Source organism: Synchiropus splendidus, chromosome 16 (assembly GCF_027744825.2).
Source record: "Synchiropus splendidus isolate RoL2022-P1 chromosome 16, RoL_Sspl_1.0, whole genome shotgun sequence".
Taxonomy (NCBI): Eukaryota; Metazoa; Chordata; class Actinopteri; order Syngnathiformes; family Callionymidae; genus Synchiropus; species Synchiropus splendidus.
This window is the reverse complement of record NC_071349.1, coordinates 10,327,416-10,344,162: the sequence shown is the minus strand read 5'-3', so window position 1 is coordinate 10,344,162 and position 16,747 is coordinate 10,327,416. Positions and strand designations below refer to the sequence as shown.

The 16,747-nt window shown below is 42.9% G+C and overlaps 2 protein-coding genes across 2 annotated transcripts; both read right to left on the bottom strand.

Moving 5' to 3' along the window:
• Positions 1–685: 685 nt before the first annotated feature.
• Positions 686–10,669, bottom strand: tspeara (thrombospondin-type laminin G domain and EAR repeats a). The gene is made up of 14 exons (XM_053845329.1): positions 10,489–10,669; positions 9,354–9,471; positions 8,357–8,580; positions 7,870–8,192; positions 6,744–6,834; positions 6,537–6,672; positions 6,339–6,470; positions 6,204–6,274; positions 5,263–5,424; positions 5,002–5,209; positions 4,708–4,940; positions 2,855–3,033; positions 2,677–2,778; positions 686–1,187 (listed from the first exon to the last, which is right to left on the bottom strand). Exons 1-14 carry the CDS (start codon positions 10,573–10,575, stop codon positions 1,034–1,036), a joined length of 2,220 nt encoding a protein of 739 aa, XP_053701304.1. The 5' UTR covers positions 10,576–10,669; the 3' UTR covers positions 686–1,033.
• A 468-nt stretch (positions 10,670–11,137) lies between these two features.
• On the bottom strand, positions 11,138–14,192 carry LOC128747305 (small ubiquitin-related modifier 3). The gene is made up of 4 exons (XM_053845112.1): positions 14,046–14,192; positions 13,101–13,229; positions 12,811–12,882; positions 11,138–12,743 (listed from the first exon to the last, which is right to left on the bottom strand). Exons 1-4 carry the CDS (start codon positions 14,064–14,066, stop codon positions 12,681–12,683), a joined length of 285 nt encoding a protein of 94 aa, XP_053701087.1. The 5' UTR covers positions 14,067–14,192; the 3' UTR covers positions 11,138–12,680.
• Positions 14,193–16,747: the final 2,555 nt, after the last annotated feature.

Sequence of the window (16,747 nt, the reverse complement as noted above, 5' to 3'; positions counted from 1 at the left end):
TGAAGTACAAATGAGTCATAGTTCAAATTGTTGACTTGCAGCCAGGGTTCACCTCCCTGATACAGCCGAGGTCCGACCAAACAAACTGCAAGGAAAACATTGTGGATTCACCCGCTGTCATGCTCGCATTCCTTCCCAGTCGCCGTGCGATGGGCTTGCATGTTTGTTGCAGTTGAGGAAGAAAAAAAACAAAAACAGAGGATTTTAAAAGTGCATTTGCAGACGTGAGGCATCAGACATGTCGGTGGTTGTCAAAGATAATAGAGGTTGGCGCGTAAGTGCTCGGGGCCACCGCTGCACCACTGCATACCAACACAAAACATCAGCTGGTACCTGATTGGAATCATGAACTGACTTGGAATGAAAACACATGTACCTCTGATCCTCTGGGGCATGAGAGGACCACACAAGAAATCATAAGAATATTGCCTCTGAGTAAGGAATCGAGCGAACACTGGCTTGTTGTTTACCCACTTACCTCCTTTAAATGAATAACCCTGATGTATGTAGAAAATCCTGATTCAATCTGGTGCAGATCAGCCAGACTGATTTTCCAGCGTTTTCTCCAATGGAGACCAGATGTGTCCTCCACTTTAGTGAGTCAGGAAATCATAAAAAAAGCAGCAAATAAATTGTGATTCTGGATAAATTAGACAGCAGGAGCAATTTATAGGAAGGGCTTTTATTTAAAAGAGCCTATTTAAAGCATGTCTGTATCGAACAATTCCACCCTGAAGCTAGAATTCCTTCTTATTCATGTCCTCGAAACCACTTAATTTAAGTAAAAAAATAAAGAACTTGAAGCCTTAATTTTAGTTTTAATTTCTCAGTTAATGCTGAAACACCTGAAGCGAGAACATTTGCTGAACAATTCAACTCTTTATACAAAACTAGTTCAGTGGTTTTGTGAGTGTTAAGCTGCAGAGAAACAACTTTAGACAACAAAATAGCTTATTGTGATAGCAGGTCGAGATGAAGGCACAAAGTGTCCGATGACAAACCAACATAAAGGCAGAGAAATGCTGTGCTTTGTTCAATAAACTTTCAGCTTGAAAACCTTGGAGAGAGGTACTTTAGCGCTGGAGTAGATGAGATATGACTCTCCTTTGGCACTGAAAAACTCCCAGTCGCTGCAGCCGATGGTCGGAAGCCAGTGCACGGGGACAAAGCCCTCGTACCCCTGCCATCTGCAACAGGACGAAAGGACAACATTTGTTCAAGGCTGAGAACACACACTGACACTCTCCATGTACATGGAACTACCATATCAACAATATTAGTTAGATATAGTTAAGTGATCTTGAGAGTATGTGCTGTGTTGCAATGCATGCTGGTAATCTCAACAGTACAATATTATAAGGAAGGTAGGGGGGAAGAAGGAGGGAAGGGAAGGAAGGGAGAGAAGCTGGAAGGATGGAAGGAAGAAAGGGAGGGTGAGGGGAGGGAAGGAAGGAAGGGAGGAAGGAAGGAAGGATGGGGCAGGATCGAGGGAGGGGGAAGGAAGGTTGGATGGAGGTGGAAGGGATGGAGGTGAGACGAAGAAAGTAGGATGGAAGGAAGGGAGGGAAATGGGAAGGAAGGTAGGTAGGACAAAGGAAGAAAGGAAGGAAGGAAGGAATTAACGTAGGAAGGAAGGAAGAATTGAAGGTAGGCTGGAAGGATGGGAGGAAAGTAGGATGGAAGGCAGGTAGGAAGGAAAGGGGCAGGGACAGAGGAAGGACGGAGGGAAGGATGGATGGGTAGGATGGGAGGAAAATAGAATGGAAGGTAGGTAGGAAGGAGAGGGGAAGGGAGAGAGGGAGGGAGGGAGGAAGGAAGAAGGGAAGGGAGGATGGGACATAGGATGGAAGGCTGGGAGGAAAATAGGTTGGAAAGTAGGTAGGAAAGGGAAAGGAAGGTAGGGAGGGAGGGTCGAAGATAGGAAGGAAAGAATGAGAATGCCTTTATTGTCATTATACACATGTAAGGAAGCAGGGAGGGAGAAAGGAAGGAAGGAAGGGAGGGAGGGAGGAAGGAAGGAATTAAGGTAGGAAGGAAGGAGGAATTGAAGGTAGGATGGGAGGAAAATAGGATGGAAGGTAGGTAGGAAGGAAAGGGGAAGGAAGGAAGAAAGGATGGGAGGCAGGATGGAAGGATGGGAGGAAAATAGGATGGATGGTAGGTAGGAAAGGAAGGTAGGTAGGGAGGGTGGAAGGGAGGAAGGAGGGAAGGAAGTGGAAGAAGCAGGGACGGAGGAAGGGAGTGAGGGAAAAGGATAAAATATTATTCATATATTGATTCTTATTATACATTTAAATTCAGTTTTTTCTTTAATAACCAAAGAGTATACTGTTGGGGAGCTGGTGGTAGGCTCCCCTGATTTCCACAATCCTGATGAAATGGTTCAGGACTTGGAAAGATGCGGGTCTGCCACAGCTCCTCCAAGATGGGAACAACAAAACCTTTTCACACACTGTCTTCCTCACACACAGTGCTCCACTGCCTGACAGATCCACTGCCGTTGATGTCACTGACGTTGTAAAGTCCGGGCTGTTATTTTTCAGTAGAAAGTTACGTGGCTATATTTGCGTTTTTCCCTTATGAATCACTTTAGCATTGAAACACTGTATGTATTTCGGTGCAGGTTTACAGCAACAGATTGTCTTCCCAGTGGTGTGCGGATGACATGGTCTGTACCTGTAGAGAACACTGTTGAGGGAGTAGGACTCTCCATTGTATGAGTTAGCCACCACCAAAAAGTGCTCCTCCCCGAGGCTGAAGAACTCCCAGTCCACTGCACTGGAAAGAGAGGAGAGTATACAGCAATGAAAAAACAGAAATAGTTGCCACTAGATCTCGCTTTCCTGCCCTCCACCTGTACGTGACGATATCCTGGAAGCGGAGAAACAGCCGGCCAATCATGTCCAGCTCGTAGATAGTTGAGTTGATGGCATACCGACTAGGGCGGTTACCATGGAGACGGTGTCCGTTAGCAACAACTAGGAAAACTCTCTGGCCGATCTGGAACATTTCCCAGTCAGTAGCACAGAAGGTCTGTTTGGACAGGGAGAGAAACCTTCCATCACTTTCTGCAAACAAGCGAGCAACTTCGTTTTCAGCATCGACTTAGAGGAAAGGTCTTTCACCTGCGGCTACACTCTGACGTCCCACTCCCATCTAATCTGCACCTCTCCAGAGCTCCACTTGGTGAAGTGACGACAGTTTCAATAGCGTCAAAGAAAAAATGCCTTTGATGCTGATTAAGTCGATTTTTCATCCGAAACGGGTCACATTTGTTCGCACTGTTGTGAGACTCGGCGACAGCTCTGATTCTAATTTTGGACTAGAACATTCGTGAAAATATTTCCAGGTGCCTTGACTCACGTACATTCCACGGGAATTGATCCATCATCTTTAACACCTTGAAGAGACGAACGAGCGACTCTAAACAGTGATTCATGTCGAACAAGTGCCAAATGATGTGTTGGCTTTGCTTCCCTCACGATCCAGGGTGATTCATGAGCAGCCCTACGGTGCAGAGCTTTACATCCACTTGTGGAATTCCCCAAACTGACTGGATCTTCTTCGGTTTCACACACAACTATCAATGTGTCAGCACTCTCACGTCACATGTGGCCGAGGCCGAGCGACTTTCAGAAACATTTCAAAGCCATATCCTGCCTCAAGCTAAACATGGCGAACTACATACAGTTCCTGCCTTCAACGTATGTGCTCGCCTGCCCCCTCCGCAGGTCACGACAGGACAACAGTGAGTCATTTGCCATTAAAAGTTTGCTTAAATATTTACGTTTCTTGATCCAGAGATGAGTCATCGTGGATAAAAGACTGCAATAAATGAGATCTGGGAATTATTATTTTTTTGTTTACCATCATGTTGATTCCCTAATTTAGTGAGGCAAGTGTGAAGACCTTTGTAGCTGCGCCAACTTTGTGATTCAGAAAGTGAAACGCAGCCCTTGGCTTGGCGCCTCTGCATCCCTAACCCCAGTATATCATGACTGCTTGCGCTAACATGCTTCTCCAGGGGTGCGTTTTAAAATAGCCCCTGTTAGCAGCAGTGAATTTGTAATTTGAGTTGTTTAGCTCTAAATTGTGCTTTAAAGTCTTAAAATTGATTTTAAAGGCGCAAACGTGTTGACTGCAGTGTTGTCCCTCACTTCCTTCTTTCCCACCTTCCTCCTTCCCTCACTCATTTCCTTCCTTCCTCCCTCTTTGCCTCCATTCCTTTGTTCAGACCTCCCTTATTCCCTTCCTTCTTCATCCATTCCTTCCTTTCTTCCTCTCTCCATCTCTCATTTCCTTCCTTCCTCCCGCATTGCCTTCCTTCCTTGATTTGTCTCTCCCTTATTTTCTTCCTTAATCCCTCCTTGCCTCCCTTATTTCCTCACTCCCTCATTTCCTTCTTCCCCACCTTCCTCCTTGTGTCCCTTATTTCCTTCCTTCCCTCCCTCACTTCCTTCCTGCCTTCCATCCTTCATGATTAATTTCTGTCATATATTTGTTTAATGTGACGCATATTGACGCATCACTTGTTTAGTGTCAGGTCCCTGATTTTCAGAATAGCCGGTTAAATTGACGTCTCACTATGTTGCAAACCATGAAACATGTCATCTCTGCGTAACATTTGCTCCTGTTTTATACAGCGCACACTGTCTCATTGAATCACAGCCTCAAAATGCATCTCAGAGCCAAAACCTCCCTTCATACCTTGATGGTCTGAAACACCTGGAAACGTCCGTCCACCCAGACGTAGATGACCGAGTCCACAGATGTGGTCACACCATCGAAGGCATTGGCCACCACCAGAAAATGGTACGGCCCAACAGTGAAGAACTCCCAGTCGTAGGCCCCGAGTGTCTGCAGCGTCTGGTGCGCCTCAAAAGACCTGCTGACCTTGCTCCACTTGTAGATGACACTGTCGATCGTGTGGTTATTGTTTCCTGTTAGAAAGAGCTGTTAAAATAATCCACTAACAAACGTCTAAAAGCGCCAAGACGTCACCTATTCGGTGGTTGGCCACTGCTAGATAGGTTTGTTGATTGATGACGAAAGCCTCCCAGTCTCTGGCGCAGTGGGTTTTCACTGTCTGGAACTGCACGAAGGCCTTCCTTCTTTTATTCCACTTGTAAATAACTGAAAAGTCTTCCTGAGCCTCGTCGAGGGACGGGCTGTCTGACTGCTCTCCAGAGTTGGACACGACTAGAAAGATCTGAGGGAAAACATCAGCGGACCCTGAAGAGTAATGACTTGAACCAGCCACACCTTCTTGCCGATGTTAAAGTGTCGCCAGGCCAGCGCTCCGCGTGTGCTGATGTTCTGGTAGAGCTGGAACCCTGCTTCTGTCCAGCGATACACCGCTGAGCCGGGCGACGTGGACCTGTGAGCCATGGCAGCCATCAGACCCATGGTGGGAATCTGGAACACCTGATGAAGATTATCGCAGAAGACCAGTTGACCTTTCCTTTCTCCCAGAACTATGTGGATTTTTCACTTATGCGGACTGTTATTTTAAGATATAAGGTCGCCATCCGTTCATAGACCGCATAACATAGTATAAGCATAACAATATTTGGAGAGTGTGGATGGATTTGCCCACCTCTAAAACAGAGCTATATTCTCAGTGGGGTCACATCAATACAGTGTCATAAGGGGCTGTAAAATATAAATAAGCGTAGATAAAAAATGTTATCATTATAATTTTATTGTTAATAATTTGGTTTATTTTATCATAACAAATAAATATAAAAAACATATTATGGGAAGTAAATAAAAATTAAATATTTTGTAATATTAAACTGTGGCGTAACAAATCTAAATGCAAAAATAGATAAATAAAATCCAAATAATGTCAGCAAGTCATATATTTACATGTATATTTATATCTATATTTATTTAAATAATATATGCATATTGATTTTTTAAAATGTAGTAGTAAATAGAGGACATGTATTTTAACCTCAGATATATAAATACTATTATATATAGTTATTATATATGTACACATATATATATAATTTATTTATGTATTTACAGATTTTATTTATGTACTTATTTTTTAATAATATGTCAAAAATAAAAAATAAACCCTGACCTCATAAGGGCACAATAAATACAGGGGGAAATCATTAAAACATATAAACACATGGGGCCCCTGGCTCCTTGAACATGTGGCTAAATCACAAGAGTTTGAACTTTTGTGTTACCTCCACGTCATGTGTTTCTGAGTTGGTGGTGAGGACCTGGTGCTCCTGAACGTAGTCCAGTCGTTTGCGATCTTCAACAATCAGAAGGATCTTTTCATTACTCAAGAGACCTTGTTTCAAAAGCTCTGCTCTCACCTTCCAGAACAGTGATCCACGTGCTGCCATCACAGAGGTACAGACCTTTCCTGGTGGGATTGAACCAGAGCTGACCTTTAACCAGCTCCGTGCAGGACGTGTCCAAACCCAGCGCCACCCGCTGCTCAGATTCTAGCAGACCAGGAAGCAACACATCAAACTAAGAATGCTGGAAGCAGAAAGGACGGCGTGTGTTACCCAGTGAAGTCTGGTGACTCCTGCTATCCAGGAGGTGATGCGGTGTCACTAAAGCTGCCAGTTGTGGTTGGACAGAGGGGCACAGCTGGAGGGACACATCCGCACCCGGAACCATCAGAACTTGTCGGAGCAGACCCTGATCACCAGAGAAAAATTGAGTCGTAACCATCATTCAAAAGAAGTGACCTGAAAGTGGGCGGGTCTTACTGAAAACAAGCCCTTCCATCTCCCCCGACTGCCGATGTTAATAGTGGAGCCCTGGATGTTGAGGTCTGATGGGAAGGGTTTGGAGGGAAGTCTGCGGGTCATCAGAGAGAAATGCAGGTTAATGTTCTCATGGTCATATCTGATAAGGAAACAGAGTCTTCAAAAATACTGTATATGCCCACCAAAGCCACCTACTACAGCGTAATCGTATGCACAAATGTATTTTAATATTTGATGTTAGAAACATCAATTGAATGCATCAAGTGCTCAGATATCTTCTGAGGTTCTATTAAAATTTAATTTTCCCTCAATTTTGTGACACAAAAATCAAATGTATATAAATAATCTAAATCTAATCTAATGTAATATGTCCCCAAAAACAGTTCATTCTCACCTATACTACACTGTTTTAAGCCACTATTACAGCCCTACATATACAAGTAACATCCAACTGTACTTACTCACTCACACACAGCGATCTACCACTACAGTGGTACCTATAACCCTCGCATCGGCTATTTTGAATGGCATTTGACTTACGTCCAATCCGACTTACGACCGGTTGGTCAGAAACGATTCCGGTTGTAAGTGGGATGTTACTTGTATATCTATTTAATTTGACAGCTTTTTTTTTATCATTTGAAATATTGTTGATATCAATGACCTCAATTGGACAGCAGGTGGGAGTATTGTTACATTTATATTTTTGTATTTATATTTAAAATAATATTGCATTTTCAGCAGGTCTACGGTGCATGAGAAATATGAATTTAGTCAGATTGAAGTGGAATTAAAAAGCTCTCCACATGACCAGACAAAAATGTGGCCCAGTCTGGATGGGCTGAGGGTAAAAAGTCTGGAGGAGATCCCCGAGTTCTTCCGCCTGCTCAAGTGTTGATCCAACACTCACACATGTGCTGCACTGGGGCTTCTGAACTTCCCTCGCGTTACCTCCGGGGTGTTTCCACTCAATTCCATCCATCAAATCCTGTCAGGAGATCCTGATGTGACCGCAGGCTGCGAACATACTTGAAGCCAGGCTGCAGGATTGTGCTGAAGGATCTACAACGCCCAAAGGATCCACAAAAGTACCCGGAAGAGAGAAGTGTGAGGACAAAAACCTTACATTTCCTGTGGGGAACCGCAGTCCAGCGTGAGTCTGACACGTCCAACGCCGACGTGCAGAACCAGGGTGTGCCACTGGTCATCCGCCAGTCGAGTCCCATGAAACACCCACTGTTCCAAATTTTCCTTTGGGCCTTTAAAGAGGAAGTGGAGGCGCTTTCGAGAGAAGCGCATTCCCAACATAATCCAGCCGCGTTCTGAATGATTCTTCCGCCGCCTTTTCCCGCTCCTTTTTAAAGTGTTGGGATATTTCATCCTGTCATCTGTAACCACCTCCTGTTCCTCACTTTTGGGCTTTGTTATGGAAAATATGTATTCATTTTTCTGCAAGAGGGAAACACAAAAAGATAGGTATAGCATTGCATTGAAATGTAATGCAAATGGAAAAAGGGGAGGCTTTATTTATATCAGTAAATTTAACAACATGGGCATCATCCAATCTCACAATCTTCCTGTTTGACTTAAAGCGACATTGGTCGCATGCTGACCTTTGCCCCGATGTGGGAGACCTTCAGGGTCACAACGATGGAAAACTCCTTGGGAAAAAGGTCACAGTTGACCAATAAATGAGAGGAAGGAAGGTGGGATGGAGGGTGAGGACGGGAGATGTGCACACCCCTCACCCCTCCTGCCTGCTTCATGTGCAGCCCAGGACTTGGTTTGGAGCCATTTCTCTCCAGGAGGACTGACAGGAAATCCACAGGAGCTGAACCTGTCGACGTAAAGCAGGAATGTTGGTATATTCTTCAGCCAAGTTTTTTGTTAAAATGAATGCCTCAATGGGCATAAAGTGCAAAAATTATTTGATACACCCTCATTGCATTATCTTGGTTATAATGATAATAACAATGATTGCTATTATTATAGAGTAATTATAATAATATTAATATTAAGACCACATTTTTCTCATTATCATGAAAAATATACAGCTTGCCATATTTAAAAAATATATATTTTATGGCTACATTAGACAACAAAAGTATGAATATGAATCAGATGACACAGTAGAATTTCCCACTGTGCCGCCACATTCCATCACAGTTATCCGGCGAGAGGTCATGAGTGGGCATCTCTTTGTTTAGACAGGACAAAAGACTTCCAAGAGTTATAAAATAATAAATATTGCTGATATTGCCGACCCACCTAGTGTGTGAGAAATAGCCCCGGGTGGTGGTAGGGGTTTTAGGAGAGGTTGTGAATGCGGAGTGGATGGAGGAATAACAAAAGGGAATCACTCCCAGCCTCAGCCTACATGTGATGCGGGTGGAATTGTCATGGATTCCTAACCACAATCGCCGTCCGTACTTGTTTGTGATGTTAATTTTAGTGCACGCTATCTTCAGCACGAGAACTGGAAGCAGATGCAGACAATTGGAATTATCCAGAAGAATTTTAGCTGGAGGGGATTCCCAGGTTTGCAGTCCGAATACAGAAATGGTCGCCATTCATTGAGCTTAAGCAAAGTTGAATGGAAAGTAGCAATACCTGTACATTCCGTTGGTGAGCCTGTGGCTGCATCGGTGACCTCAAAGCCCAGGAGAAGGAGTTGCACCAGCAGCAGCGGTGACATAACCGGCAGTCGGGATTCTTCACTTGTCAGATTCTGGAAAAGTCTCCATGTCAAATCCAGTCCAAATGTCAAGCCCGGCTTCATCAGAGGTGAAAACACACAACCCAAAAGTGCGATTCGGCATCCCCATGGAAATGAGCGGCGAATCGACCCAATGATCTTCTGGAGCTGCTGCACGGACAGAACTTTTTAATAAACAGGAGGCAGTCCCGGATCGGAGAGAGGAATCTCTGCATCTGTGTGGAGAACCCCGCACCTGCAGCTCTTTTAAACGGTAGACAGATATGCAAATCATCTGCCGCCCTGTCATCCCCCTGCTGCCACCGCCTTTGATGAGACAGATGTGCGCCGTTCACATCAGATAGTGCAGGAGGCAGACACAACATGGCAGGAGGCGACACAGAACATTTCTGACCTTTGACTGCTGGTGACCCTCAAGTCATGAGTGGCAGTTAGTTCACTACTTTTCATCAAGTCTTATGGAAATTAATGTGGGGGTTTTTTCTGTTTCATGTCAGCAACATTATAGCACTTTACATTTAAACAGAATTATCGAAATGAAGACATTCTAGCCCTCTGGTGGTCACCAACATAATTTCACCGATACAATATAAATTCATCTACAGATGTTACAAATGGTTGAACATGTATTGAACATGACAAACTCTTCAGATACTTTCAAATATAGAAAAATCAAACTAAAACATTCCTTTTTTTTTAACAACCAATACGGATTATATTCTATGAGCTATAACGCTGGACGTTAGATAAACGCATTTCCCCCCCACGAAATCTAGTTTAATAAACTTTCACAGAGTTTCATAAGAGAAATTAACGATCATATCCGCCACTGCATATCACTGAATTCTCTTTTTATATAGTATGTATTACTTGTAAATGGCCTAGTCATCAACCAAAAAAGTTGGACAGTTTTGACACATTATTTTTAGGTCATAAAAGAAAAGTCTCAAGATGAATTTATAGTACTGTGAGCAGTTAATATTTTTTAATCTGAAATTACTTTGGAATAAATAAATTAAACGTACGTACCTGGTTCAGCCCACCAAACTCCCTTTGTAAATTCTCTTTGTAAAGGAAAGATATCGCTGAATATTTCTGACAAAATGTGTTAAACATCTAACCGGACAACGCCAACTTAGAAACTGATACAAATCAGAGGCGTCAAGTTACGATGTGATAATCTTTCGGTCTGCATTTCCTGCGATTACATAAGTAGATTTACGCTACGATACATTCAAAGCCTTACCTTCCGAAACTTTTGAAATTTCCTTCGCCCAACTCCATCGCAATATTTCAACTTTAACGGTCCAATGGTACGTTTAGACACAGAAGGCAACGGAAGAGAGGCGTGCTATTATAGGGAAATAGCACCCTCTGCTGGAACCAGTATGATCACGTTAATGGGAAAAATGTCTTCATAGAACGATAGAGAAAATGCTCTACTTCCTGAAACACTAGAACCAGATCAGATGATGAATCCCAACCTAAGTATCTGTACCACTTTCTTTGTATAGTACGGAGTGTCATCCTCTGTACAGAAGTCTTTTGTCATTCATTTCACTTGAGAATGTTCACTCGTATCCTTCAGTGGAAAGGCTGCAGTGTTACATGTGAAACTGTCCTTTTTTCTCAAAAAAAAAAAATATTTGGAGAAAGAAAAGAAGTCTGAGCCAATATATCTGAGTACCAAACTATATTTGTTGTATACAGTAGTAAAAGACCACAAATAATGTACAAATCAGTAGAGAAACAAATAACATGAGAGGACCCCGTTCTTCATAAGTTCATCGATAAAGGTTGGCGACGTGGATCTGATAGAGTCATAGAGTCTGGACTGTGCTCTTAATCCGTAACAGGTTGGGGTGGCTCTGAATCTGACTCGAGAAAAATCAACATGAATCATTTATTTCTGTCCCAAGGAGCCAAAGTGGCCTGGACAGCGAGCTTTTTCTGCACGCCAGGAACGGCATTTATGTTTATGTACAGTGAACACAGACGTAGAAACAGAATGATGAGAGAAATAGTGAAACGCTTGTGATGAAAATGGAAGGAAAATATCCTGTCCAATTGATTTAAATTGACAGTTAACACTCGAGATGGAGAGGTTTCATTCACATATTTCACTGTTCAAGCGGCATCTCTGGTCAAACCTCGGTCTGAAATAGTGAACACTCCTGACCTTCAAGGCTAATTTTCAATTCTCCTCAACACATATGAAGAACGGGGCAGTGTGGAACATGTATCTCCCAAACGTCCCCTCTGAACACTGAACCTGAACGCATCTACATGTGTACGAGACACTCGGGTCTCCTCTTAGCATCTGCAGTTGCAGCATGTTATGAAATGACTTGAAAATAAATGGTTAATTTTAAGACAGAAAATTGAATCATGCAGAGAACCTCGGTCCTCGCATGATACATCAGATGGCCAATTTAAAAAAAAAAAAAAAAAACAAAACATGCATACGCTCCTCTACTTTCTCCTCAGGACAACGTGACACATAAACGCTGACATCGAAGGTGAATAAATACTCCCTGGAGAAACGAGGAGAGAATGATTAACACACACGCACATATGTTTTGACCCGCTCTGTTGCGTGGTGAATGATCAAAGTACAGCGATTATGAAAGCTTGGTCATGATGGACCAGTCCAGCGCATTCATCCAACATCCACCTGATACAGAAAAGTCTCTAAGCCCCAATTTAAAAGAACAGATATACAAAAACTTTTCAACATTTTTTTTTATGAAAAGCACCTAAAAAGCAGGGATTTAAAAATACACGGGTTAGTTGAAGTTCGGACAAGAAGGAATGGAAGGGATTGCATTTAGACTGTATCGAGGGATTCCGCTTTCCTTTTCACTGACAGACGCCCAGCACCCCAGACGAACATGTGTCGCGTTGAACTGTGATGGGTGGAGAAGCACAAAACTAGATACCAAACTCTCACTGTGACATATTGTTGGTCCAACCACAACCTGTGAGGCCTTGAGGAAACGTCCTGATTGGCCACCAGAAAGGCGCACAAAAAAAGTCCAGTCATGAAAGAAGGAGACGCCCCGCCATCCCACCCGCCGCTTAGCAAAAAAACAAAAATAACCTGACAGATGGCATAAACTTAAGGAACAATCATAATAACAATAATAATAATAAACTGAGGAGCGATGAAGGAGAAGATGTCTGAGGGTGTGGTCTGTGGCAGTCAATGAGATGGGGAGGGTCTAACAGCGACCGCCCGTCTGCTGCTGGAAAACATCTATGGTGTCTTCATCTTCCATCTCCAGCTGGGGAAAAATTGGGAAGCACATGAGCTCACCAGCATCTACAGCCATAAACAGGGTGCCGTCATACCTGTGCAGGCGTGTCCGTCTCATTGATAGGCTGCCCATCAAACCTGAACCTGATCTGCCTTATTGAGAGACCCTGCGAAGAAAACAAAGTAATAAAGATCGACCCAAAACAACCGGAGAAATCAGACATTTTGTCACAATGTTGCAGTAGAGCCCGTCCATTCTTTATTGCTGTTCATAGACCAAGAAGCTTTTCAGTCACAAATAAAAAGGCATTAAGAAGTCAACATTTGAAAAGAAAGGAAAAGCAAAGTGTGCACACATTAGAGGTTGCAGAAATAAATAATTCACCTGTCGTTCACAGTATGCCTTCATTAACTTGCTGAGTGGTGTGTGTCTTTTGATCTTAAACTGGACCACTGATCCATCTTGTCCTGCAACCTTGAGGTTGATGTGGTCGTTCTCAGTCTTGACTCCTTCCTGAGAGGAAAGAATGAATCGTTAGAAACACGAGCGTCAACACCAAAGTCCAGATTTGAGTCTTTCGTATTTACGTCGCAACAAGGATCATTATTACCTCTTGAGTGTATAAAATGAGGGTTAGCAGCGACGCTAACAGAACCAAAACAACGAGCCGGTGTTTTTGAAAATACACGATAACATCCACGTGCCATGGCAAAACACTACCCACGCGGTATCCGGGTGCTATTTTCAATTACATTTAATATTCGAGGGATTAAAATTCGAGTGTTCGCATCGTGTTTTCTTGACCATGCTAATGTTAGCATAGTTAGCTTTGGGTTGTGAGCCTTCGAGTACAGAAGCAGTGCTTGGCTACCGGCTAGCCATGCTAACATATGGGTTGAGTGTTTAATCGGTTTAATAAGACAACAACAATACAACACGTCGATAGTTTTAATATATTGCGTCATTGCTGTGGGCACAGTGGTGGCGCAAGTCTGGATGCGGCAGTTGCTGAGAGCGTGCTCCCGCTTCGACAAAGAAAAAAAATCCGCAAACGTTTCTAACGATATATTTGTCATTTTGGGCAGAAACTTAGGTCCAAAGGTTCCGATCCCATCAGTGTGTAGGCAGAGTCGAACCGGCCGAGCGTTATAGAGGATTACTGCGTGTAAAATATGTGCGGCAGGTCATTCATTTGCGAAACAAACGGTGCGCCGATTCAGAAACGTGCAAACCAGGCCATTTTAGATTGCACATCTGAGAAACGGCTCGGCAACAATCCCAGAAGGCCGATGCTGCGACACAACACATGAACGAGAAGTGGTCGCTTACCTTGGGCTTCTCCTCTGACATTTTCGCGGGGCTCTGAGCGTCGATTTTAGGGGGGAAACGGTTAATTGCTCTTTATTTGTCCTCCTGCCGCCTTCTCTCCGCTCTTCTCTTCCAGGGACGGGCGCGCGCTTTGGACCGCTCTAACAAATAAACCATTGGCCAACGGGCCGTCACGTGCTCTGGAAAACGCGGGGGCGCGGACGCGGGAGCGCGCATCCGAGCAGAATCCTCGATCACGAGAGACAGGGCTTCTATAAGGTAACAAAGACCCAGAAAGCTGATGTGACCGACTTAAAAAATACAGTGTGAATGTAAATACGTTCGAGAGCAAATGCAGGTTTGATGTTAGGACGTACATTATAATTCATTGTCAGGATTTCTGTCCGGTTGCAAGGGAAGTAGTTTCATTTGTAAACCAGCTCTTTCCTGACCCGTGCACTGAGGGGAGGGGGGTTGTTGACATTCCCAAGTGAACCAAGGTCAGAGGTCACCTCTTTTCATCATCCTTGGGCATTTTGTAATAAGCAACCCCAATGATCTTCTCATGCTTGACCACTGAATTCCACAGAATTTTGTTGTAATTGCATTTTTAATGTTTCTGATTGGACAAGAAACATTGCGTAGGTGTTAGTAAATATAGCAGTTTTGTACAGTTAGTAGAGTGACATAAATTAATAAACTACCATTGTCACTATTAAATATTTCTTTGTAAGCCCAACTTTGAAACAGTTATTAAACTAGATCACTACTAGATCACAGTTATTAAACTAGATCACTACTACTAATAGTGAAACATATGAGGAACAGATGTGGAGGACCATGAATCAGTAACGCTCACTCTTGAAGCCTGCTAGAAATAAGATCCACTGCATCCTTCAGCATTTTCTTCTGCTGCTTTAGACAGCACTCGAGTTTCCGAGCTTCACCAAGCAAACGGTCCAACTCCTTCATCCATGAAGTCTCAGCTGCGGCTCTCTCACTGGAATGAAGACACGATATCAACTGCTTTCACCTTTTACCTAGTGTTGTAGCCAAGACCATGTCGAGACCAGAGTATACAGAGACAAAGACCAAGTAGAGAACTAACTAGTTTGTTCCAATGCAAGCATCAATCTGATCCTGGTCTTGCCCCCCTCATTGGTCTAGATGTTTGACACCAGCACAATCTGTCCTTTATTCATGCTTTAATTTTCATATCAGTAGCGACAAACACAAGTTCGCCACTCATCTATCTTTGCATTGGATTAGTTTCACCTAAGGAGGCGAGGCAATGCAAAAAATTGATTTTAGTCTCCATTGAATGGGCCATATCAGTTTATCAGGACTTTTACCTTCTGTAAAGGAGAACATTCATACAGTGAGAGTAGCTGTAAACATGGGGATGAGTTAACACATCTCTCACCAAATTTTGTGGTAGTGAACGACAACATTCATCTGTGTTTGAAACCAAGATTAGACACAAGCTTTCCTCTCAGGTCCAATTTCTCTCTTTGTCTTCGAGCAACAAGTGTTCTTTCACCTTTCATGTGTGCCGGGTTTTTGGCTTGGCAGTGGTATCAGCAAGTAGCTTAGCACGCACACGGAGCAACAGCAAACATCATCCTAATTTCAGCCTGCCAGCATGTTTGGATCTGGTGTCCTGGCACTCAACCTTGACATTGATCTCACCCACCTTTTGTTTACACATATTTTTTAACCACTGGCTGTCCTCCATTCTACCTTTGTGTCTGTGTGCAACCATAAATTCCTTACAATACAGACTATTTACACTAGGAATTTAATTCGATTAGATACAATTATTATGTAAAATAATTGTTTTGTATGAATCAAATGAATACAATTGCTCTTTCATATTTTATAAATATAGCTACATCACAAAGCAATGGCAGGAAGATAAAACAAGCATTTTTAGATAACTGACCTTATGGCTTTAGTAAATTTCAAATGAAGAAGGCTGACCTCTTTGAGGACACCTAAAACAACAAGATAAACAATGAATATTTAATGTAACCAAATTCTCAGAAGAAGGCCAATAAACCTCAATAGTTTTCAGACAATCATTTGTCTGCTACATTAATTTTAACTATACTACACAACACTACTGAACCACATCCTCTGGATCTCAGGACTCTGCATACTAAGACTAACATACCTGCAGCCGTGGCTTCAAATAAATCCACTGGCTGGACACTGCATGGAGACGCATGTTTCATTTTTTTTGATGGCGGTATCTTTCCCTCTGATGCTGAGTCCATGGTCAAATGTTTCACTGGACTGTAGTGTGAGCAAAAGAGGGGTATTCAAACATGTACAGGTCAAGATATCATCACAACAAACCAGTATTGTAATAATTTTCTGGCATGACAAAAATGTAACCACCTGGTGGCGAATAAGTGTAATGACATCTTGCTTAGTTGACTACATTTGTTGTCTTGTTAGTTCATATAGTTACTCTACACGCAGGATAAACAATTACTGACTCGTTAATATTCGCTCTCAAAACAGAAAATAAATATATATAACATTAAATATCGTGCATGACAGCACAACAGGCGTTAGCTCAGAGATAGCTGTCCAACACGGAGCTAAATAACATATACATTAGCTACTTGACGAGAAGGAACCTGAGGAAGTTTGACTTACCAGGCTCGTGAAGACGCTGTTTATACAAATAGGTGTTTATTTTACACTGGTAAACTCAG

Bases quoted from the DNA above. Each gene is read 5' to 3' on its own strand.
- LOC128747305 (XM_053845112.1), bottom strand. From the start codon at position 14,066: ATGTCAGAGGAGAAGCCCAAG. The intron at 13,230-14,045 runs GTAAGCGACCAC...CTTTCCTCTCAG, and splicing joins TGTCAGAGGAGAAGCCCAAG to GAAGGAGTCAAGACTGAGAA. The intron at 12,744-12,810 runs GTATGACGGCAC...ATTTTTCCCCAG, and splicing joins AGACGGACACGCCTGCACAG to CTGGAGATGGAAGATGAAGA.
- tspeara (XM_053845329.1), bottom strand. From the start codon at position 10,575: ATGTTTAACACATTTTGTCAGAAATATTCAGCGATATCTTTCCTTTAC. The intron at 6,835-7,869 runs GTAAGGTTTTTG...GATGACCCGCAG, and splicing joins TGCGGTTCCCCACAGGAAAT to ACTTCCCTCCAAACCCTTCC. The intron at 4,941-5,001 runs GTGACGTCTTGG...TCTTTCTAACAG, and splicing joins AGTGGCCAACCACCGAATAG to GAAACAATAACCACACGATC.